Source organism: Lepidochelys olivacea (genome assembly GCF_965140295.1).
Source record: "Lepidochelys olivacea isolate rLepOli2 genome assembly, chromosome: 16".
NCBI classification, from domain to species: domain Eukaryota; kingdom Metazoa; phylum Chordata; order Testudines; family Cheloniidae; genus Lepidochelys; species Lepidochelys olivacea.
The window spans coordinates 8,061,891-8,086,749 of NC_140426.1; the positions used below are offsets into that span (position 1 = coordinate 8,061,891).

The following is a 24,859-nucleotide window of genomic DNA, read 5'->3' on the forward strand; positions in this document are numbered from 1 at the left end:
CTGGGCATGGGGACGAGTGTAGGACAGCTGCAGAGATTGTATGGGGCACAGGGGATCCTCAGTAATAGGAGGGGCCAAGTGGGGAGGTGACTGAGGTGCTGGTGTAAATGACAATTAACAGGAGGAAGGGTCGCTTCCATACCTGCTCTTTACTGTTCCTGCTTCCCTTCCCTTCCCTTCCCCTCCCCTCCGTCGCCTTGCCCAAAAACTCCAGCCCGAAGTGCTGCTGACCATAGCCCAGCTACTGGGTTGGAAGCTTCCCCTTCACCCCCTGCTGCAGTCAGACCCTGATCCACAGCTGCGGGTCTTAACAAGACTAGGGGCTTGTCTACACGTGAAACGCCACAGCAGCCCCGCGGTAGCCACTGCCTACGCGGACAGGACGGGTTCTCCCATTGGCACAGGTAAGCCACCTCCCCGCGAGGCAGTCCTTAGCTCAGTGGAAGAATTTTTACATCGACCTAGTGCTGTCTATGCCAGGCAAGGCCATCCCAAAAGTGGGCCGCATCCAAACCCCCTCCCAAACCCCATGTCCTCTCCATTCATATAGTAGAAATGTGCGGCCCGTGACAACTTACCAACCTCTGTGGAGTGGCCCCCTGTGAAAATTATTGCCCACCCCTGGTGTCACCAGTGTTACCCCATCAGCCAGGAAGCCCGGCAGGATGGCACAAACAATGCAACCCCTGCACCCCTGGCTGCACCTCAGCAGCCCCAGGCCAACCCATACACCCCTTAGTTCCTGCAGCTCTAGAGGCAAGAAAGCCTATTACCAGTCCTGGTTCCACCGGCTCCCCTCCATTCCCCCCGCAGCAACAAAGGTCCAATTGCCAACCTCAGCCTGCGTCAGGCAGAACACGCACCCAAGCCAAAAGCCGCACCCTGCCTAGCATCCAGCACTAGCTCCCTGGTGCAGGGCTCCCTCTTCTGGCAGCAGCTGGGGGCGTTTGCAGGAAGGGTCGCTGTCCCCCAACACAGTAGCTGCACCTGCTAGATGGGGCTAGCTCACCAAGGTGCCTGGGGGCTAGCTCACCAAGGTGCCTGCATCCACAGCTGTCACCGCCCGTCGATCGCGGAGAACACAGACCCCTGGTGTTATTTTTGCTTTTTATTTGAAAAAAAGCCTGTGGACTATCACAAGTGTGGTTAGACAATACAAAAACTCACCAAGGAGCTCAGCTACTGCTGCAGCTGCCTACAGAGGCCAAGCTGTAAACATTCACAAGAGGGATTTCATAATGCCCATAGCAGCAGGGGGAGGTAGGGCAGGCTAGGGGACCGGAGCAGGGGAGCCCTCTTTAACCCCTCCTAGGAACAGAAACAAGCACCCCCAGGCAGCAGGGCCAGGAGCACACATCTCATGGGAGGGGATGGAGGGAAACAGCCCCAAACAAAAGGTCCAAGGGGTAACCTGTTGTGTGAACAGACACACACCAGGCTCCATGCACTTAAGCACAGAACTGGAAGGTGATCTCATAGCCTGAAACCCCTGGCTTTATTAAGTTCGCCCTGTGACAGCTCCAGGAACCAGAGGACCAAGAATGGCGAGTTCAGCTCGGCTCCGCAGAGCAGAGGGCGTGAAGCCTAGAGAACGGGCAGGAGAGCAAAACCAGGCCCAGAGATCTCACTCCTGCTAGATCAACAGATCTGACTCTCAGCAGCTGGGCCTCCTGCCAGTGCAGCTCTCCCCAGAATCTAAGGGGAACTTGCCTTAGAGGGGGCAGAGCAATTTTTTTGGTGCCTGGCAAGAGACCCCCTGTTCTGATACGTGCAGGCCAGGTGATATCATTACAGCAACACCCTGCCTGCCAATCAGCACTGGGGCCCCATTGCGCCAGGTGCTGCACACAATTCTGGGCTGAAGGTCACCTCCTTTCCCACCATTGTTCACAGTCTATTTAGGAGTTGGGTTTATGGCCTTCAGTCAGCCAGGTAGATCAGAGGAAGGTTTGTCAAACTGCTGTCTCAGAGCAATGCTGGGGGGGGGGGCAGAGGGGACAGGAAAGTCCATTCCAGTTTGCACAGGCACCTAGGCTGAGATTTGGGGTGGGTGGAGGAAGCAGGTGGCTGGCAGCTTCGTTAAGGCCTGAGCCAGAGAGAACCATGTCCTGGCACAGCCCTATGGCTGGTGAGGAGTCACAGGAGACAAAGGGGGCAGCTCCAAGAGGCTTTTCTTGAGGCCACTTTTCTGCCCCATTTGAAGGTGGCAGGGTGGAGGATGAATGACGGGAGAATGGAAAGGGGGCAGCATTAAGGGGAGAGGGAAACAATAGCTAAACTCATGGGGGTCAGCGATGTCCTTCAGTGTCACAGATGCTGCTAGAACAATATGATCCCAGGGCCCTGCCTGGTTGAGGCACCATCCTGGACAGTTCTGCGCTGATGAGTGTGAAGAGAAACATGAGGGGAAATACCCTGAGCAGCACCGGCCCCTCCTGGCTCATGCTTCCAGAAAACCCATCCACCCCTGTAAACAGGTCATGCCCTGGGAAGGTGATTGCAGCATTCAGCCCAGCAAAGCAGCAATTTCTTCACCCCTCAGAAGGCAGGCAGAAGTGGGGAGGGAAGGGAACAGCCCATCTGCATCCTACCCTCCGGCTGTGTTTGTTCGGTAGGGAATCTTAGTCCCGAAACCTCTCTGGTTCAGGGGGATGGAGTGGGCTGGCTCCAGGAGCCTGCTAGCTGCTCCCTTGTGCATTTCAAACAAACCAACCAACCAAAAGTTTTTACCCCTGGTGGGTCACCAGGAAAATCTTTCCTATGTTAACTGAGTGTAACTGATGCAGGGATGTGTGCCTGAGTCTGCAGGCAGCCTGGAACAGTAGCTCAGAACTGGGAACTGCCCTATTCATCTCACTGAGGTGTTAACCCCAAAACTTAATTATGTCAGTTGAAGTGTAAACATTGACTATTTCATCACTACTCCAGACACGAGAGAGGGGCTATCATGCCACGAGGATCTGCACCAGCTACTGCAAATAGGATCTTGGTGTCATGAGTGGGTGGAGCTTGGGACAGTACCATGGACATTCAAGCTAGCCTGGTGCTGGAGTGAGGGGTTAGGCACGTGAGGAACCAGCCTCTGAGTGGTCACTGTGCCCCTTAGATGCCAACAGGAGTGTTAAGCAGCAATACACAGTCCTCCTCGGAAAGCAGCCGGCATTCAGCCGTGTCACACAAGGGGCTGAGGCCGTAGCTGCCCTCCCGAGTACTGTACAGCTGCAGAAACAGCACCTGGAAGGAGGAGAAAACCTTTGGAGTACGGTGCTTCCCTCACCACAAGCGAAATGGATCAGGAAGACTTGCATGGTGCCCCGCTCAGTTTCCAAGGCAGAAGGGCAACAGCATACCCGAGAGGGCGATGCCATCCAGTCACAGTGCACAGATGTGGGGAGGTGCCAGAGCTCTGCAAGGGAGGCCTGGGACAGGCTCTGGTATCAGACAGGGATCAATTCAGGTGCTTTGCTAGCACCTCCGGACCTACCACAAACGAGGCGCAGCATCGCCAAGGAGCAAGGGAACCAACGAGACTTGGGCAGGAGTCACGGCCCCATAGAAACCCACAATACACCTAGGCCCCATGGAGGCTCAGACCTGGCGACTGAGGTAGGCTGGCTGGGGCTGCTTTTGCAGCGGTGTCCCTGCCCAGCCCCTCCCCAGAGCCCTGGCCTGGGGTGTGGGAGGTCAGCAGGGGGGCTAGATGAAAGTGGAGTCCAGCTGGCTTGTTTCATGGTTATTTCGGGCCCGTGCCTCAAACAGCTGCTTGATCAGGGCGGATTTCTCCTGCTCCAGCTGGGTGATCCGCTCGCTCTTCTCGGTCACCTCCTGCACAGGAAGGAGGCAGAGCCCTGGTGAGCGTGGGGAGCGTTCCCCGTGGGCAGCCAGCCCTTCCCAGGGTCCTGCCCCTCCCCAGACACCCTGGCTGACCAGTTGGATCTCCTCAACTCAAGGTAGTTTCATTTGGCCAGCACAAACCCCAGGCGGTTTAGAGCGCCAGGCCCAAAGCTCTCACTGCAGTCCCTGGTCACCAGTCCCTGCTTTGCCGGTCTACAAGGCAGGTCACGCGCCGGGTACACCTGCCCCCACCCTCCCGGCCCATTTCACAGAAGCCAGAGCTGTCAGCTGGCACCAGGTTTCCACCACCACCAGCCTCAGTGAGATGGCCTCCAGCTGAAGTGCTCAGTTCCCTGAGCTGTCCAGGCCCCTTGTGCCTTGTGGTGAGATGGCAGAACCAGAAGACGACACCACTCAGCAGCCTCATTTAATCGGGGGGCTCCGAGTATCTTTGCTGTGCAGGGTTCCCCTCTCATCTATGCCCTTCTCTGAGGCCTGGATCCCACTCCCGCAGCCTTCCTCTCTCCCCCAGCTAACCTCCTCCCTGAAGGGCCTGTCCCTTTGGCTCCCAGCCTGACACGGGGGCTGGCTCCCGGTTCCCCTGCCCTTCCTTTGGCCCCAGTTCCAAGCTCCTGACCCCCTCCCAGTGGGGGGGGAGCTCCTCCACCCCCTCACCTTGGTGAGAAGCCGGTTTTGTTCCTTCAGCACACTGATGGCTTGCTGGGGCCCTGCCAGGGCAGGAGGCGGCGTGGGGGCAGCAGGGACCTGCCTGGTCAGTGCCGACGAGGAGGAGTTCAGAGGCTGGGAAGGAGAGGGAGTTAATCTTTCTGCAGTCTGTCCCCACTAGCTTTCTGCTTCCCCGCCTCGGGCCAGGGCTGGGCTCTCCATGCAGATCACCTGTCACAGCCCTCCTGGCAGCTGATGCCTCGCTGACCCGTCTCCACTAGATGCAGGTTGGCCTGGCGTGTCAATACACAGCTCAGCCTGCAGAGGGCACTGCGACCTCATTGCTTAACCCACAGCAAGCTGCACGGGGCGGGGGCGCGGGAGCATGGTGCCAATGGACTCAGTTCACCAGCCGGGGCAGCCAGGGAGCTCATCCCTCAGCACCTGCCCTCTGCACCAGGGTTTCGATGAGCTGTGCAGACCTCCATGTCCTTGCCCTCACCCCAGAATCAGGGGGCTACTCACCTGAGAGCAGTGGAGAGCCACATTTGGCAGCAAAGAGGGAGGAGAGGAAAAGAAACTGGCCGTGACATGACAGGTGCAGCGGCTGGGTTACATCCCAGGGGTGCAGGGCTTCCCATTCCCGAGGCGTCTGCAGCCCAGCCCCACAGCAAGGATCTCGTTGGGTCCCTTTGCAATCTGGGTCTGTCCTCCCACAGCATAGAGACTTTGTTTTAAAGTCTCTAGAGCAGAGCTGGGCAAGCTTTGTGGCCCGAGGGCTACATCTGGGTGGGGAAAATGTATGCAGGGCCATGAATGAAGGGCTGGGGCAGAGGATTGGGGTGCAGGAGGGGAGGCGGAGTGCAGGAAGGGGCTCAGGGCAGGGGGTTGGGGGCAGGAGGGGTTTGGGGTGCGGGCTCCAGCCCAGCGCTGCTTACCTCGAGCGGCACCGGGGCAGCAGCACTGCACAGCAGGGCTAAGGCAGGCTCCCTGCCTGCCCTGGCCCCACGCCGCTCCTGGAAGTGGCCGGCATGTCTGGCAGTGGCTCCTGGAGGTGGGGCGGGGCAGGCGGCTCCACCGTGCGCAGCCCTCACCTGCGGGTACCACCTCCGAAGCTCCCGTTGGCCGCAGTTCCCCGTTCCCAGCCAATGGGAGCTGCGGGGGGCAGTGCCTGCAGGCGAGGGCGACGCACGGAACCCTCCCCACCCCGGGCCACAGGGATGTGGTGCCAACCGCTTGCAGGAGCCGCGCAGGGTCAGGGCAGGCAGGCAGCTGCCTTAGCCCCCGCTGCACCACGGGGCTGGCAATCCCGCGGGCCCGACTGAAAGCCCGGACAGGCCGGATCTGGCCCGCAGGCCGTAGTTTGCCCTCCCCTGCTCTAGAGCCCTGCCATGGGCTAGAACGTGCCCGAGAGTCACTGCTCATTACCTGGGACCAGAGGAATTATCCAACTGTATCAGGCGGGGGGTCCATCTAGCCCAGTGGCCTTTCTCTGACAGCAGCCAGACCCAGCGGAAGGGGCTGGAGCCCTGCAGGAGGCAGGGTTATAGCTCTGGATGTTCTAATTATCCACGTACCAGCTAACCCCTTTCTGAATCCTGCTGAAGTGCTTCACCTCTGTGAACACCTACAAGCGTCCCATAGACCAGGTGGGCTCCAAACCCTTGCTAGATTAGGTCCAAGAGTCTCCAGACACCTGCTCTGGTCTCTCAGCTGAGGGCCCAGGCATCCCTACAGGGCCATATTAATTCTGTTTCTGGTCTGGTGGCCCCCTTTATACACTGCTCCTGTTGATCAAATGGAGAACGATAAGAGCGGCCAGCCCTGGGAGTAGGAGCACCGGTGCTACCAGTATGGCGCTCTCACCTTCCCCGAGGTGGACAGGAGCTCTCTGAGACAGCGGTTCACTTCCTGCAGCTTGGGTAGAAGGTGACCCAGGTGGCTCTGGTTCCCCTCTGAGAAGAAGTCCTGGAAGACGCAAGGGTGGGAAGGTGGAATGAGGAGCCAGTTCTCCAGGACTTCATGCTGCTGTGATGTGCAAGCAGAGATGACCCGAGAGCTCTCTGGCCTTCATTGTAACTCCACAGGACTCATCTTTCAGGAACCAGCCTGGCTGGCAAACTGGGTGGGTGGAAGGGAATATTCCAGCCAATGCTGACTTTAGGCTGGGGTGGGATGTGCATTTCTCCAGATAGCCCAGGAGGGTGCATGCCAAGGGGGCTGCTGGGGCTCTCATCTCTATTTACAAAACCATCCTGGTCTGGCCACATCTCTGCTCCTGCTCTGGAACGCTGCCTGGGGCAACGACCAATGCCACATGCGTCAGAGGGTGACAGGATAAACACATGGCCTAGCCAGCCGGGCAAGGAGGCATAGGTATGTGTGTGCACACAGGGAGCGAGGAATCCTTCCTGAATGCCACAGAGGTGATCCCCTTCATTATCTCCCATCTGCAGAGCTATCGGGGTGATTAATGATCATTAAGGCCCAGATCCTCAGAGGTATTTAGGCTCCTAACTCCCACTGAAATGAAGTTAGGCACCTAAATCCCTTTGCAGATCTGGGCCTAAGAGCTTTGGACCCTTCTCCAAAAAGAAAACAATCCACTGAGCATTCGACTGCCTTTTTGGCTACAGTTTTGCCTGGGTGGAAGCAGGAGTGATGCCGCTGAGGCCAGAGGAGTGACTCCTGCTGGCACAAGAGCTGAGTTGAGCTTGCGATTAAGTCCCACAGGTTAGCTCCATGCTGGGCAAAGCAGGGTTCCCTGTAACAGGCCGGGCAGCTTCTCGGCTCATTTGTGGGACAAGGTAAGAAAGAGGAGGAGGATGAGAAGTGACCTGTCGTATGTCTCTTCCCCTTCGCAGGCTGAGTGATCCCAGCTGCCCTGACCCCTCCAAATGTGCAATTCCCACATGTACCCACTCTCCACTGACTACAGTGGGAGCGAGTATCATTGCCAAGTGCTTCGGCAGATCTCACCCCGTGTCTCCATTAGATCGTTAAGGGGAAGTGATACTAGAACTTGGGGGTCTTTCCAATCTCCGGATTTAACCAGTCCTTTATCCAGCGCCCCCCAGGCAGAGCACTCGAAGGCGAGACGGTCCCTGGAGCGAACCCCACACTCACATTTGTGGTTTTGGTTTTCCCCAGGTGTTTCTGGCGCTCCTGCACTGTCTGGATCTGCTGGTGGTACCATTCCCAGGCCCGCTCCACCATCTCCAGCCCCTGGAGCAAGAAGTCCTTCTCCTGCTCCAGCTCCTTCATTTGCTTCAGCTGCAAGACACAAAACCCAGGTACTTTAATATCCCCTCCATCCAAACCTAGGGGAGGTCAATCACGCCTCCTGCCATCCTGGGAATGGGTCCTGAACCCAGGGCTGGGGGTCCCCAGACAGCTGCCACATCCTGGCCTCTACCCAATGGCTACTGAAACCACATGGACTGAGAAGCTACTAGGGCGATAGCCCCAGCCAGGGCACCACCTACGGGAGCTCTGACAGGAGCATCACATGGCTCCACCAATTGGTCCAACTACACTATTTGGGTCCAGTTCATGATCACATCAAGCACAGAGGAGAAGCTCTGCCTCTAGCCATGGCACATGCAGGAATTCAGTTACCAGCTGCAGACCCCTGCAAGGACAAGACAGGTGAAAGGTGGCTCATCCCCTTTCCCCGGTGGCAGCTTCAGAGAAGCAGGAGCAAAGAGTTTGGTTTCCTTTAGGGAAAGAGCTGCCAGATTTGGGCATCCTGACATCAGCTGATAAGTGAAGGGATGGAAAGCTTGTCTCTGCCCCCTCCCCCCTTCTCATGGACCCTGGCATCCCGTCAGCCTGCACCTTCAGCTATAACCAGCCTTCAAGAGGATGTGGACCTAGAACAGACATGGAGAACTGTAGCATGGGGCTTCTTTACACTGGAATATGAAGCCTGGCTACAATCAGAAGCTCTGGGGTGGGGATCACTCATGGGAGCCTCCTTTCTCAGCAAGTCTAGGTGTCCCTTTACCGCTGCACCATACTTGCATCCAAGAGACTAGCTAGATCAGAGTTATATGGACACGTTTGTCTGGTCAGATCCACAAAAAGCCCCTTTACCCAGCTTATAGAATTGTAGGACGGGAGGGGACCTCGAGAGGTCATCTCGTCCAGACCCCTGCACCCATGGCAGGACTAAGTATTATCTTCCATGTAATATCTTTCAGTATTATGTTTCAATGTCCTTTGAGTTTGGCCTAACGGGAGGTGGGGACCATGACACACCAGTCTGATCCATCATGCAGCTGCTGCAAATCGAGAGGAAGAGCGACAACCAGAGAGCAGATTCATACCCAGATCACTACTACTCAGAAGGTTCTTGCTCCATGGGAAGCGGGTTTCTCGGCTAGGTTGAGCCAAATGCAGGTCATGAGAGAGTCTCCCCTCTGAACACCCTTCCTTCCTTCTTCCCCCAGGCTGTAGCGTCCACCCTGCCCCACATTAGATCAGTCCTGTTGCTCAATTAGAAATAGTGGCTTAATAGTGTCTGGGTCAATAGGAAACCTTTGCATGGAGATCTCATCTCAATAGCCCATGCATCCATGGCAGGATATTTCCTCCTCTGAGCTGCAATAAAGCATTTCCCTTATCACTCTACAGGAACCTGAAGTTTAGTCTCCAGTGCATGATGCTGGATCTCAGATACTCCGGTGCTCTACACGGCAGTGTTCAGAGATATTTAAGGGAGTTAGGTGCCAGATTCCACAGGCTCCTTTGAAAATCCCTGGTCATTTAAGCCAACATCTTCTAGCTTTGGTGCCTACAGCAGCCACCTTACAGAAGTTTAAGGCTGCAAACTCACACTGTGTGGAACATTTTTCATGTGAGAAAGAATCAGGGACCCAGCGAGAGCCAATGGCCCAGAAACCAAGTGGGCGCAGTTCCCATGGACAGCAAGCAAGAAAGTGTAGCTGTCTCTGCCCCCACCTTTGTTTGCATAGCAGACACACGACATCATGGGGGTGTGGTTCCTCTCTCTCTCCAGCCAGCACGGCTGTAGCTGCCACCAGGTAGAGAAGATGGCTCTCCAGACAAGTTGGGGTATTTCCCCCCCTTCTCCAAGGCTGCTGCACTATGATTAGGAGGGGAACCCCCCCGCCCATAATCCCAGAGGTGACTCACATTAATGTTACCCCTTCTTTAAAAGAGGGACAGACTGGCAGGTTTTCAGCCACCCCAGTGCTACGCTCCAGAGGGGCTGCAACCCAACCCAGAGGCAGCCAGCCAGCTGTGGGGACAAGAGCGAGAACACCCCACTCTGACCCGAGGCACCACTGCCCGCTGGAGGAGCCCCAGCACAAAGGCTGCTGGGGAACCCACTCGTCACGGCAGCAATGCAACAAGCGACCAAGCAACGAACTCCCACTATGAATAGTGCAGGTTCCCACAAGGAGTTCTCAGCCAGCTGGTCACCCTTGGAGAGCCCAAGCTCCCATTTTGCAGGCAGCATTGCAGAGACCCTGCTGTGGGGTCTCAGATTTCAGAACAGACGTGGCACCAGCCTCGTGGATTAGCCTCACGGGCACAAGCTGTGTATGGGGTATTTGTTTCCCAACGTCTGGAAGAGAGGGATGCTCCCCTGAACCCAGAGAAAGGGGTGTGGATACAAAGCCTGCCCACTCAGGAATGGGCTTAGTTGGGGCGGGGGGGGGAGTGGGCAGGAGAGGCATTGCCCCCCAAACTGCAAGCCTCAGGTAGGCGTGGAATTCCCCCCCCCCCCCATGCAGTCCCATTGGCCTGGCTAAAGCTGCCCCACCACATACAGAAGTCAAACTATGACCTCAGGACACCAGTAGACGTAATCAACAATATGCTAATGGCATATTGGGCTGCATTAGTAAGAGCATTGCCAGCAGATCGAGGGACGTGATTATTCCCCTCTATTCTGCACTGGTGAGGCCACATCTGGAGTAGTGCATCCAGTTTTGGGCCCCCCCACTACAGAACAGATGTGGACAAATTGGAGAGAGTCCAGCGGAGGGCAACCAAAATGATTAGGGGGCTGGGGCACATGACTTACGAGGAGAGGCTGAGGAAACAGGGCTTATTTAGACTGCAGAAGAGTGAGGGGGGATTTGATAGCAGCCTTCAACTACCTGAAGGGGGGCTCCAAAGGGGATGAAGCAGATGGTGGCAGATGACAGAACAAGGAGCAGTGGTCTCAAGTTGCAGTGGGGGAGGTCTAGGTTGGATATTAGGAAACACTATTTCACTAGGAGGGTGGTGAAGCACTGGAATGGGTTACCTAGGGAGGTGATGGAATCTCCTTCCTTTGAGGTTTTTAAGGCCTGGCTTGACAAAGCCCTGGCTGGGATGATTTAGTTGGTTTTGGTCCTGCTTTGAGCAGGGGGTGGGACTAGATGACCTCCTAAAGTCTCTTCCAACCCATATCTTCTAGGATTCTAGGAATAAAGCTCAGAACTATGCATCTCCCTGTCAAATCAAGTTTTGGCGCTTTCATTTCTGGAGCACCTACCAACTGGAGACAATGCAAGGCTTCAGCAGTGTGGGCTAGAGACCTAGATGCTAACCTGGAATCTGATTTGTGACCCTAGGAAACACTTCGCCTCCCTGTGCCTGCTTCCCCATCTGTAAAATGGGGATAATGATACTTATCTCCCTGTCTAAAGAGCTTTGAGATTCACTGATGCAAAGTACTACCATTATCATCACCTATTTAGATGGTAAGGTCTTTGGGAAAATGACGGTCTCTTACTATACATTTGTACAGCACCTAACACAATGGGGTCCTGAGCCAAGTGGGGGCCTATAAGCGTTCTCCTAACACAAATAAGTAAAAAGCACTTTGAGATGTTTGGAAGAAAGCGTCTATAGCTGTATATAGCAGCCATAGTACAAACAAGGGACTCAAGCAACTGCATGTTTAAAACCAACGCAGGAAGTGATTGAGTGCACACCTACACAGCAACAGCAAGAACTATTAAAAAGCCATTACAGAAAAATCTTTTTCAAACGGCCACATCGTGATGAAGCTAAATACCCAAAATCCCTGCTCCTCCAGGCTGCACCCCACCCGCAGACACAGCCCAGAGCCCACACCCTTCCGGGCTTCGCTTTTTCAAACACAAGATGTGGTTGCAATTCAAACATTGACCCGCCAGGCCTGTGAACTGAGCACAGCAGAGCAGGAGATGACTGTGAGCATCCAGGGATTTCAGTATTACTGAGGGGAGAAGGCAAGTTTAGACACCACTTGAGTGCTGCTCACGCGTCTCATACTCTGGGTATATAGCGGGCTCACATAAGAGGGACTCAGCTCATAATCCCAGAGGCCATTCGCATGCACTTCACTTCTTTAAAAGAGGGACAGACTGGAGGTTTATCAGCCTTCCCAATGCTTCATGCAGCCTGCCAGGCGCCCGCAGCCACAGCAATCCCTTGCTATCCATCTTAGTCACAACCTGAGCAGACAGGCCAGCGGACTGCCCGGGACATACCCAGAGGAAGAACTGCAAAGCCTTGGAGCTGCACAGGCTGCTGCTCAGAGGAACGAAGAGGGTGCTGTAAGTCGCGAGGACGCCCATCCAGCTGTGTCCGCAGCCTGGCGCCAAACACCCTGCCCTGAACCTGGCCGTGCCAGTTACCGCGGTGACCGGAGGAAAGGACAACATCCCACTCGCCGGTGGGACAATGGCATCTCTGCTCGGCGAGCGGATGGAAGGCATCTAGTCAGCTGGCAAGGGAGGCGGGTGGGTTACGGATGCTGGCGGAGGCAGCTTCCAGGATGGGAGGAAGAAGCAGGGGTTCCTTCCACTCGAGTGGGGATGGCCTGGACGGGGGGGCATGTCAGCCCAGGATGCTCATAGATGAATGAGCTTAACCTCTCGTAAAAAGCCTCGCCCAAGCTGCAGAGAAGCCACTGGGGAATAGGCCGATCGATGGACTCAGTGAAAGACAAGCCAGCCAGATACACGCTGTCCTGGGGCCAGTGCACAGCCACTCCCAGCGCACACGGGCGAGAGGGGTCAGCCCCACGCTCCGCTCCCACTGCTGGGGCACAAGAGGGCTGTAGCAAGGTGCTAGGGATTCAGAGAGGGCTCTGGTGTCCAGCACCTTTTACCCAACGAATCTGTATTCCAGGAAGGGACGGATTTGTTTTTAGGCTGATCAGGAATAACCACCCTCTGCCCAAGGCTCCCAAAGCACTTTACAGCCTTGAGAGAGAGGAGAGGAAGGCTTGTCCAGTGGTTAGAGCACTTGTTTGGTCCATGGGAGATCGGCATTCAATTCCTGCTCTACCAAAAGCATGCTGCGTGACGCTGGGTAAGCCACTTAGTTTGTCTGGCTCAGTTCCCCACCAGTCAAATGGGCATAATAGCCCTGCCCTGCCTCCGAGGATCGAGAGAGTAAAGCCTGTGAGGAGCTCAGACTTTATGGTGCTGGCGGCCAGAGAAGTACCCCAGACAGACAGAACACCCCAGTGGTCAGTCAGTGCCATTACCACCATGCTCCAGCTGGGGAAAGTGAGGCCCAGACCAGGGAAGGGACTTGCCCACGACCCGACAGATGGGAATCAACCCTGATCTGCTGAGTCCCAGGCCACAAGGCCAGCGTACCTCGCTTCTCCAGCTGCGCCTATTAGCAAATGTTAACATGGAGCATTGAAGTCAGTGATTGCAATCCACAGTGCTGAACCCTGCATCAGAGAGCTGGGAGTACGGGAGTTCCCCTAAGCCGACTCCTATCCAAGTAAGGGCCCCTCTCCATCCCAGAAACAGCAACCCAGAGTGTCCAGTCTGGCTGAATGGAGGTAGAAAGCATAGCATTCCTCAGGCTCCTATCATTCCCCTGCAAGCGCTTCACAGCCCACGCCCTGCTCCAGCTCCCACAGTGATCAAAAGGAATTAATTCTCAGCGCTGCTGCAGCTTGCTTTAGCAAATGAGCTCCTAATTCGTGTGTGCAAAGCCCCCACTAACCCCTGGGGCGGGCCAGGCCAGGAATCAGAGCGTGTTATGTGGCCGACAGCCGCTGCGCCGACATAATCAATTCTGCACAAAGGCAGCCCACATGCCCCGTCAGCTCCGTTCAAATTGGGGGGCGGGGGGAATAGATACTGACATTTGAGAAGGGAAAGAACCAATGCAGCAGGGTGGCACTCTTAGGATAAAATCATGTAAATTACATTGCACACAAGGTACAGAAAAGGCAGGAGCTTCCATTAACGTTACTAATTCAAACTGCCCATAGGCAGGATTTGGGATCATGAGCAGCGTGGGTGAGCTGATAATATCATGAGTACTTTGCTCTCTATCTACGCAAGGTACTTCTATTGCACACCATGGCTCTCCAGGGGCCGAGTCTCCACCCTGCTATGGGGCCATAGAGAGGGAACAGGCTCCCTGGCCTTGGTGCAACTCCAACTTACCACTGACAAAAGGTCTCTTGCAGGGCGGGGCGGGGGGGGGGGGATTACGCCAGCTGAGGATCAGGCATAATGGACCTCTGCTCCACTGTGCTCCAACCCTTCCCCACCATGCCAGTGGTGGCTGGGACAGGAGAAGGTAGAGAGTCCTCTGCAGAGGAGAAATTCTCCACCAGCCATCTACAGCAGTTTTAGTGCAAAGGAGACTTCATAGATTACATGATCCAGCCCCAGGAGTTTAAGGCCCTGATCCTCAAGTGACATGGGCCCAGACAGATCCCTTTGCACCAGCACAGAATACAACTGAGCCTGTACTAGGCAACATATGTCTTGGCATTTAATTTATCTGGTCTGTTTGCAAAGAAAAAGACTAAAACATGAATCTCTGCTCTGAAGCCCCCATGCTCTGCCACAGCATTTCAAAGTCAAAGGAGCATTTAACTCTGCGGAGACGCAGCAGTACAAACCCATCCGTTTGATTATCACACTACAGCATTAGGCGTTTACAGGCTACCTAGCATCCTTGACCGTTCCTTTGGCGTATGTTGCAGGACAGAGGGTGACTTGTAAGAGACTGCGCAGTGATGCAATCAATACATGTTAAAAGAAATATCGGACTCTCTCACTAATGCCCCACAAACCCCAAGGTCATGCTGCCCCGTAGGACAAGTGTAACCCCAAAACACCCAGCGTGGACCAAGAGCGAGACTGGACAGCTCTCCTTCCAGTACATCCACCAAGTAGCAAACAGCAGAGCTCCTAGTGGTTACAGCTACTCCTGGCAGGAGTGACAGTGGCTGGGTAACCAGGCCAGAACTGCTCCCCTACCATGCCATAGTCCACCCCGTTGGTGATGGTGTGTCTCCGGTGCTCACCGCGACCTCTCTCATGCCGCCGAGCGTCCGCCACCCCTGGGCCGTTGCCCTCGCCATGGGACTGTCCTGTGGGCTTCCCATCGGCACCTACAATGGAGGAAGGACATGCACGTTTTGAAGAGGGCCCCATGCAGGGACATACACCCAACACGAGAGGATCAGAGGATTTCTCCATATATTCTAGACCCTTTATAAAAATAAATAATACAATTTAAAAAGACCGTTTAACCCATTAAAAGTCCTGGCTGAGCACCAAAGAGGAGTCTGCAGGTTGGGGTTTCAGCCTTGCTCCGGCAGCCACTCACCTGGCCATGTCTGGGTATTGCAGAGGTCTCATGTGAGCGCATGATCTTCTGCCCCGCGTGTGCTGCGGCGCAATGCACATCTTACATCCCAGTTACTCCCACGGGGCAGGATCTCACGGGTTCAAGTCAGGGAAGGCGGAGGGCCGGGCCCACCAGCGAGCGGCCAATGCTCACATTTGTACTAAGAGCCAGTGCTGGAGGAGAACGTAACACTCTCACCTCTACTTTCTCTATCCAGGGGTGGCGGGGGTGAGTGGAGAATTAATCACAGCTCCCAATAGCAGCAGCACCAACAGGTTTAGCAACTTAAGAAGTCAGCCCCATGTTACAGAGGGTGGGGAATAGGGTGACCGGATGTCCCGATTTTATACAAACAGTCCCAATATTTGGGACTTTGTCTTTTAAAAGCGCCTATTACCCCCCCTTCCCCTGTCCCGATTTTCCACACTTGCTATCTGGTCACCCTGGTGGGGAATGAAGGAAGAGTACATCTTCCAGCTCACTGCAGGGGAAAGGAGCCCTCACCTCACCATCTGTACCCAGCACTCATGCAAATCCAACCTCGAACCCTTCCAGGGGCCAAGAACAAACATATTTGACCCTGGTACGGAACCACCTTAGGGGAGATCAGATGCCAGACACCACCTCCTCCCAGAACCCAAACCCTCAGCTACCCACACGTCAAAGGACGATCCTTGTCGCATCAGCAGAGTGGGCAGCCCACGCTGCCAGTCGGATGGGCAAACAAGACCCACCAAGGTTCTCCTGGAAGATTCCGTTAAGGAGCAGAGCTTGGCAGCTAACTGAGATACTATCCATAGACCCCCCTGGCCTGCTTAGGGGCCTTGCCACATTTAGTCTGCCAGTGACTCTGAAGCAGGTCGATCCTTCCCCCTTTTGCCATGTGACCTCCTGCGCTCATAGAGAGTACCAGACAGCCAAGAGCCACCCCATTAAATTATACTGGCGCCTTTGGTGAAGGGTGCCCGTGGTTTGTTACGCAAAGGTGCTGCTTGGGGGCGTAGGGAGCAGGGGAATCCACTCTGGGTTCCACAAGCGACCTGCTGGGCACACTGGTCTCAGAGCTTGAGACTGTCCTTTGGTGGAGCCACGCCGGGCACGGGGAGACAGGAGGGTTCAGTTTCTTTCTGGTCAACACAGGTCAGGTGCATTCAGTACGAAAAGCTACATTTACCTCCTGCAAACCCTCTCGGTCAGTCACCAGGGCCAAGGCGATCCCATGACCTGGGCTGCCTCGCCCACCGGCCCCAATGGCTGGAAACAACCAATCCACCAGCACACGCTAGGGAGAGCGGGCAGAGCGGGGCCTTCAGAAAAAGTTGTGTAGGGTAGATTAGAGCGAGGACATGCCACTGGCTCCACCTGACCAGAGAGGTGGGTCAGTCCAGGGGTGTGTGGGTCAGCTGTACACATGGGATTCAAGGGGCTTATAAAGCCCATTTGATTTCACGAGGGCCATGACCGACTTTGGCGCTTGTCTCCTATAAAGGGCAGGCTGCTTCCAGCCAAACACTGCATTAGTCACCACCTGGCCAATTAGACCCTTAATGACTCCCGCTGCCTAGTTCTCTCCAGGCTTGTGCTGCCAGCCCTTCTAATCTCCATGCAAAGTCACTGGCTCCAGCATAAGCTGCCGTGCTTGGGGCTGTTCTACATTGTTCAACACCAGATGTTTGCCTCTTCCCTACCCTGGCTCCTGCGGTCTATGATCCCCTCCCCCGCCAGCCCAGGGAGCACGCCAGGTCACCCCCAAAGCTCTCACATGATTTTCCAGATCAGCAGCAGCCGATCTGCCACTGGGTCAGCACAGAGACCAGTTCCTGAATGTATGGAGACAGAGCTTTCAATGGGTTTCCTTCTCGGTGGAGCCACTTTGCACAGCACTGGAGTCAGCTGTAAAGTTCATCCATATGATTTTATAGCAAACACCCCCCCACCCCCATGGCCCCCAGGTGTGATCAGTGCCAAAGGAGCTAGATTAGCCCTGAGAGCACAAAGGAGTTTGCTTGTGCCCAGTGTCCTACAGCGAGGAGCTGAAGCTAGTACCCCTCTTTCCAGGGCAACAGCTGCCCGCCTGCTTCCTCACTCCTGCTGCCTCCCCTTTCTCCAGCACCCCAATTTCCCCTGCTACCCACAGCAGACCCTCGCACCCCCTCACCTTTTCACCTCCCGCCCACTTCACCTCTGCAGCTTGCCCTGCCTCTTGGCACACAGACCTCTTTCCTGAAGGCAATCCTGGTTTTCTTCATTAAACCAATCCTTAAAGCATATATGGGAGCCCACTTGGACGAAGAGCATCACAGAGGTAATGACCAACCACAGCGACTTATGCTGCTTTTACAGGCTTGTGTCTACTGCAGATTTGGACACTGCCGAGAGCGAAGACTCTGGATTTTAATCCCATCTGACCCTCTAACTCAGTGGGTAGCCGTAGGCAAGTCGACTGACCTCTGTGCACCTGAGCTGGGCCAGATGAAAGACAGAAGATAAAGCAAGAATCATGCTAATGACCAGATGCTGCATGTGAGCCAGCGTTCCCCGGGGGAGAGGAATCAACTCATCAGCAGTTACAGATGGAAGGGACCTATTAGGCCATCCAGGCCCCTGCTCTGCCAGTGCAGCATTGCTCTCTGCAGACCATGGACAGGTGCCTTGTCCAGTCTAAGTTCAAACAGGAACATGAGACCAGCAGCCCAGCGTCTTGTCGCCAGCAGTACCTTGTCGCCAGACGCCTCGTGGCAGTTTTACACTTTCCCCACCAGGCAATTATGCCATAAACTGCCCAAGGGGGAAGTTTCTTCTTTACCCTCCGATGGTTAGTGTTTGGCTTGTGCAATAGAAGTTATAACAAGACACCCACCCAGATAACTGCCCTGTTTCCATTTTCCTGCCTGTGCTCCCCTTTCCCCTCCTTAGCACTCAAAGAGGGGCCACTACAACTGACGGGAGCTTCAGCATGGCAAGGGCAAATCCCAGGTGAGTCATGAGCTGGGGAGGGATGAAGGATGGGCCAGTAGTTCAGGCACTAGCCTGAAATTCAGCAGCAGCTCTGGGTTCCATCCCCTTCCCTGCCACAAACGCATAAGAACGTAACATAAGAATGGCCAGACTGGGCCAGACCAATGCTCCATCTAGCCCAGTATCTGGTCTTCAGACAGCGGCCAATGCCAGGTGCCCCAGAGGGAATGAACGGAAAGGGTAACCGTTAAGTGATCTGTCGCCCATTCCCGGCTTCTGGCAAATGGAAGCTAGGGACATTATCCCTGCCCATCCTGGATAATTGCCATTGATAGACCTATCCTCCATGAACTTGTCTAGTTCGTTTTTGAACCCTGTTCTAGTCTTGACCTTCACAACATCCCCTGGCAAAGAGTTACACAGGTTGACTGTGCATTGTATGAAAAAACACTTCCTTTTGTTCGTTTCAAACCTGCTGCCTATTCATTTCATTGGTTGACCCCTAGTTCTCGTGTTATGGGAAGGAGTAAATAACACTTCCTTATTTACTTTCTCCGCACCAGTCATGATTTTTATAGACCTCTATCATATCTCCCCCCTTAGTCATCTCTTTTCCAAGCTGAAAAGTCCCAGTCTTCTTAATCTCTCCTCATATGGAAGCTGTTCCATCTCCCTCATTTTTATTGCCCTTTTTTGAACCTTTTCCAATTCCAGTATATCTTTTTTGAGATGGGGTGACCACATCTGCACGCAGTATTCAAGATGTGGGCGTACCATGGATTTATATAGAGGCAATACGATATTTTCTGTCTTATCTATCCCTTTCTTATGTAAATTTTTTCATTAGTAGATCTCACCTCTTTTGCCAAGCGCTTTTAGTACCATTATCTCAATTTTACGGATGGGGAAACTGAGGCACAGATACCCTGTTCAGTGACTGTCAGCACAAGTTCTTATGTTCACCGGCTCGAAAGGCCAATAAATTGAAAATCAGTCCTCTTGCCACATTTCATCTCTGCAGCAAGTTCTGAGTCTCACCTTTTCCACAGCTTACTGGAATTCAGAGCAGAACTAAGTTGCACTCAGACGAACATTCTCATCTTAAGCTCCCAGTCTGTTTTGATCTCTCTCTAATGAATTGTTGGATTTATTTGAGCCTCAGTTTCCTCTTTTTTATAATACAAGAAACTTTCCCTCTGGTTAGTTATCCCATAACTGCCTGCAAACAACAGGATCTCTTACACCTTCCCCTGAAGCAGCTGGTGCTGGCCCCTATAGGAGAAGGATGCTGGGCTAGATGGTCCGATCCAGTAGAGCAATTTCTGCGGTCCCAGAACCAGGTATAATAAAAATGATTGGCTGTAAGTTATAACAGGGCACTTCTTGAACTGTGATCAATGAAATACAGGAGGCATGCGGAGCACTTGCTAGTTCAGCAGTTCAATAGCACTAAAAGACAACTAAGTACACATGGCATGCTTTCCCAATGTTCTTTGCCATTTACGCAATTGCTGTAATAGCAACAGGGATGCTATGTGATCCCAAACAAAAGGGCAGGTGGCCTCAGCAGTCACGAATGGGGCTTGATCCACAAGATCAATCATTCCGTTGAGATGAGGTTCCCATTAAATTAAAAAACGGTTGAGAGTCTGTGTTACCACCACGTTGGTTATCCAACTTAACTGGGCCATTCGTTCGGTCACATTTGCTCAGCTAGCAGGGGCCCTTTCGCTGACACACAAGACATGGCGATCAGTCAGTTAACCTGAACCAACTTCTGAACGGCTGCATTTCTAGCCACCCGCGTGATGTCACCTACATCACTTTAGGCAACAGGACAACTATGGGCATGTTAATGTTAAGCCCCTAATAGGTCTTGTTCATCACTATAACAGACAAGTCACCACATGATGAGGAGTACAAGTTAAAGGGGCAACAGTGGTGGATTGGGAGCTGGAAACTGGAGTCAAGTATATATTGTGTAAGATATGCTGTACAGAGCCTGATCTGAAGTCCGTAAAAAGAATTCCGCTGGCTTCATGGGCTTGCATCAGGCCCATAGGGAGTGAATTTTTTGTTGTCTTACATCAGAGGGAGAAACAGGTTTGCACTGCTTGAAACCAGAGCTGCAGGTGTTGGACACACCCTGGCCTTCTGCCCTCTCTACCGGAGCAATCCAGCAGCAGTGGTCCTTTTCATGATTTGAAACTATGAAATTGCTGTTGTGACACCTGCGGAAATTCAGCAAACTTCCCCACGCCAGAGGAAGCGTTTTCTTGATGTGAAAACCATCCGAAGGGTCAGATATTTCAGAGCCAATGACCAGATCACAGCCCAGCAGAAAATAACCTGCACCAAAGTCTTCAGGAAAAGCAGATGAGGCTGTAAGAGCGTGATGGCACTTATCCAGTAATCTGCACTCCATGTGAATATTGCAATTACTCCTCCACATGATTCTGGGGAGCCAGGCTAGATTTCATCGTCCCCCTCAGCACCTCACCTTATCCGCTCCCCCAGCCAATGTTCCCAGATTCATTCATGCCCCTCAAAGGACCAGAATAGCCTCAAGCAGGGAAAAGAAGTTATATATTGAAGACCGTGGTGGATTTTAAAACCCACAACGTTCAATCACAATAAAATCTGGTGCATTTTTATTTTATTTTGGTTTTGTCAGAATGCAGGTTCTGAGAGACAGATGTCAGCCTGGCAGGCGGGGGGGGGGGGGGGGCAGAGAAATAATAATCATTTTAAAAAAATCATACAACTCCACAAGACCAATGCAGGCAATTGGTATCCACACAGCCACACACTACCATCCTTACTCCTAGTGAGTAGCATCTTTGGGCAGATAGTGATACTCTTGCTCACACGGAAAGGTAGCAGACATTTTGAGTAAGCCATCTTTCAAGATGCCAAGTAGTTTTCAATGACTCTTTTGAAAGGCCGACAAACCGGCCCTTACTCTGCATGCCGTGTTGTTGGAGCCACGTCGGTCCCAGGATCTGAGCGAGACAAGGCAGGAAAGGTCATATCTTTACTTGGACCAACTTCTGTTGGCGAGAGATACACGCTTCAGAGTTTACACACAGCTCTTCTTCAGGTCGTCTCAATGAAGTCAATGGAGCTGGATGCTACTCAACATGAGCATGGGTGGCAGAGCATGGCCCAAGAGCAGGGGCCCCAAATCCTGCCACCTGCTTCTCTGTTTGTTGCCAGTGTAGAGACACCCCCATCCCCAAATTACTCCTTTAACTCGAAAGTGGCTCTCAGCTACAGCCGTGCAGGCAGAGGAGGAGAGACCAGTCAGGCTGGGAGTTTCAGGCCAGGGCGGTGCGAGGGCATTAATCGAGACAAGGTGGTGGCTACGTTCCCTGGAGCTGCGCGGCCACACAGCAGCCTACTGAGCGCCGCTCAAGGAACCTGCCCAGGGACCAGCTGTGGCCGGGACGCCCCCGCATCCCCACCTACCCAGCCCCCAACCTGCGGCGGCCGGAGCACCCCTCCCCCGACCCCAACTCTGCTGTGGCCAGCCCCAAGCACGGCCGGGGTGACCCTTCCCCGGCCCAGAACTGGTAGGGTTGGGGGAGAGGCGCCTGTCTTGCAGCCCCAGCCCCCAGAGCTGCTGAGGCGGGGAAGAGGCACCTCCCCCCCCACAGCCCAGGTGCTGCTGCGGGGAGCCCTTTCTCCCCGTCATAGCCCCTGAACACCCTCCTGCACCCCAAACCCCTCAGCCCCAGCCCAGTGCCTGCACCCCCAGCCAGAGCTCTCACACCCCTGCACCCCAACCCTCTGCCCCAGCCCTGAGCCCCCCATCCCCACCTCAGGGCCTGCACCCCAACCCTCTGCCCCAGCCCTGAGCCCCCCATCCCCACCTCAGGGCCTGCACCCCCAGCCAGAGCCCCCAGCACCCCAACCCTCTGCCCCCAACCCCACCACATGAATTTTGTTATGTACTTTGGTGCACATAAAATTCGTTCCACACCTGGGTGAGAAAAGGTCGAGGGAGCACGGGCTGGGGGTCCAAGCAGAGCAGCCAAGCCGAATCGAAGGCGAGCCGGAGGCTGGGAGGGACAGGCAGCCTGCGCAGAAGCTGCCGAGGGGAAGGCTCTAGCCGCAGGAGCGGCGAGGGGTCGTGTGGGAGGAGGAAAGCGGGTCTGGCTCAATCCAGCCAGCACCAGCGCCCCAGCGGGGCGCAGATACCCCCCACCCCGGGGGGCGGATCTCCAGCCACCCTCCCGACCCTGCCGCACTCACCTCTGCGCCTGCCGTGGCTCTGCCCCCCGCGGTCCCCCTCGGCCCGGTGCGCAGGGGCTCCCGGCGGGCTGGGGATCTTCTCCATGCTCCGGGACGAGCTGCCGGCGAGCCCGCTCGAGTACCTGCCCTTCTCGGCCAGCGGCCTGGGCTCCCCTTGCCCTCGGCCCGGCCCGCCCTTGGGGGCGGCGGGGCGCGCCTTGCCGTGGGGGTCGCCCCCCCCCGGGCCCGGCCGGGCCGCTTTACCCCCGTTCGCCGGGCTCAGCAGCGAGGCCCGCAGCCCCAGCACGAACCTCTCGAAGGTGAGGTAGCCGCTGGCCGGGGCCGCCTGCCGCAGCCCCTCCAGCACGCCGGGGGGGAGCTCCCGGGCCTCGGCCCCCTGCCAGCGGGACTCGATCTCCCGCAGGTGCACGTAGCCCCGCCGCCGGTCATCCAGGATGTCGAAGAGGGTCCGCAGGCTCTGCAGGAAGGCTCTGGGCAGCCCCTCAGTGCCGCAGGGCAGCGAGCGAGCCCCGCGCTCCGGAGCCATCGGGGCCGCGGACCCCGGGGCAGCCGCGGGCTCGGCGCGCTGGAGATGGTTACACCCAGTTCCGCGGGGAACGCAGCCTGGCTCGGCTCCGCGGGTTTCTTTCATTTTTTTTTTTCTTTCTTTCTGAATGGGGGCACCCCTCTCGGTTGACGTCACTTCGTTAGCATTCTCCTTTCTCATTGGCTGGCGATGGGCAGCCCCGCAGGCTGATTGGCTGGGGAGGAAGCTGGCCGGTTTGATTTTCCAGCGCGGCGGGCCAGCCCTGCAGCTTGGTGTCATTTAAAACCTCACCCAACCCAGAGAGCCCCCTACAATGGGGCGCTGAGATCCCCCCAGCCGCCCTCTGCACCCGCCCTTCACGTTGGGTTTCTCTCCGCCACGGGGGAAAGGCCGGGGAGGGGGATATTTTCTACCTAATCAATGCACTCAAATCCCCAACTTTTAGTCTGTTCGGACAGCAGGGAGCTCAGGGGCCGCCCTTGTGAACAGTCCGGATTGGACCCCTATGTCCCCGACCACCACTTACACACCTATGGCTGTGACACTCGCAGCACCCATCGCTGAACTTCACCCACCACCGGGAGTCCTAGATTTGGGAAGGATGCCCTGAGGTTGGGTGGGTGTGGCCCCCCTACCCCAGCCAGGGGCAAAAGCCTTGTCCCTAGGGTGAGACAAGGTTCCGCAACTTTCTCTTCCTCCTGCAATTAAGGGCTGTGTTTGTGGGTGTCAGTGAGCCATTTAAAACCTCACCTACACATTTCCCCCCTCTTTTTAAATACATCAGTTCACTCAGATTGTCCCAGATCTTGAGACAGCCACGTGTATCTGGGGATAAAACAGCCTAGAAAATTCTGCTGCAACCCTACCAAAACAAAAGCCAGGCGGTTGGACATCTCTGCTCCTAGCAAAGGACGCTACATGCCCAAATGCCATGCTTGCCCTTGCTCATCCGGTGTGCCCTGCCCTTATAAACAAGAAGGAAAGTTAAGTGTGGATCTATTCCTCTGAAGTACCTGTACTAACAGCAGATACATGATGGGTACACTCATACGTCCCCAGTTCTTAACAAAACAGGTAGGTCTTATTTTAGGCAGACCAGACTGGAGCTTCTCCCAGCAACTGTCCAGTCATTTGTTATGTTTTAGTTTCAACTTTGTGGAGACTTGAGAGAACCATAAATTATCTACCCCCTTTTTCCTTTGTCATGTATTGGATACCAGTCTTCCCCACATTTTGAATGGGAAGCTGAAATGAATATGCTGGTTTTCCTTTAACTTTCACAAAGTCTTAATGGCCCCAGATATCTTTGTGCAACAGTACGATAACGGATGCTGGCTGAGTTCGGGGGGAAATATAGTCAATTCACTGCTGCTGCAATCACTCAACAGGGAATGCAGGTGTATGTTTCCACAGGTTCTGCAAGATTAGTGTCTATTCTCAGTGACTGACTGTAAGATTTGTGTAGTATGCATAAAGAACAGGAGGACTTGTGGCACCTTAGAGACTAACCAATTTATCTGAGCATAAGCTTTCCTGAGCTACAGCTCACTTCATCGGATGCATACAATGGAAAGTGTAGAAGATCTTTTTACACACACAAAGCATGAAAAAATACTTCCCCACCCTCCACCCCACTCTCCTGCTGGTAATAGCTTATCTAAAGTGATCACTCTCCTTACAATGTGTATGATAATCAAGGTGGGCCATTTCCAGCACAAATCCAGGGTTTAACAAGAACGTGGGGGGGGGGGAGGAAAAAACAAGGGGAAATAGGCTACCTTGCATAATGACTTAGCCACTCCCAGTCTCTATTCAAGCCTAAGTTAATTGTATCCAATTTGCAAATGAATTCCAATTCAACAGTCTCTCGCTGAAGTCTGGATTTGAAGTTTTTTTGTTGTAATATCGCAACTTTCATGTCTGTAATCATGTGACCAGAGAGATTGAAGTGTTCTCCGACTGGTTTATGAATGTTATAATTCTTGACATCTGATTTGTGTC

The 24,859-nt window shown here is 54.5% G+C and overlaps 1 protein-coding gene across 3 annotated transcripts; it reads right to left on the reverse strand.

The window, feature by feature from the left end:
• Positions 1-1,095: 1,095 nt before the first annotated feature.
• On the reverse strand, positions 1,096-22,966 carry SAPCD2 (suppressor APC domain containing 2). 3 transcript variants are annotated; one of them, XM_084649840.1, is made up of 6 exons: positions 22,333-22,966; positions 14,748-14,881; positions 7,627-7,773; positions 6,367-6,468; positions 4,510-4,635; positions 1,096-3,825 (listed from the first exon to the last, which is right to left on the reverse strand). In XM_084649840.1, the coding sequence occupies exons 1-6, from the start codon at positions 22,961-22,963 to the stop codon at positions 3,697-3,699; spliced, it is 1,269 nt and encodes a 422-aa protein (XP_084505966.1). In that variant the 5' UTR covers positions 22,964-22,966; the 3' UTR covers positions 1,096-3,696. The 3 variants fall into 3 exon arrangements, with proteins under 3 accessions (XP_084505966.1, XP_084505967.1, XP_084505968.1); XM_084649841.1 differs by lacking the exon at positions 6,367-6,468; XM_084649842.1 differs by lacking the exon at positions 4,510-4,635.
• Positions 22,967-24,859: the final 1,893 nt, after the last annotated feature.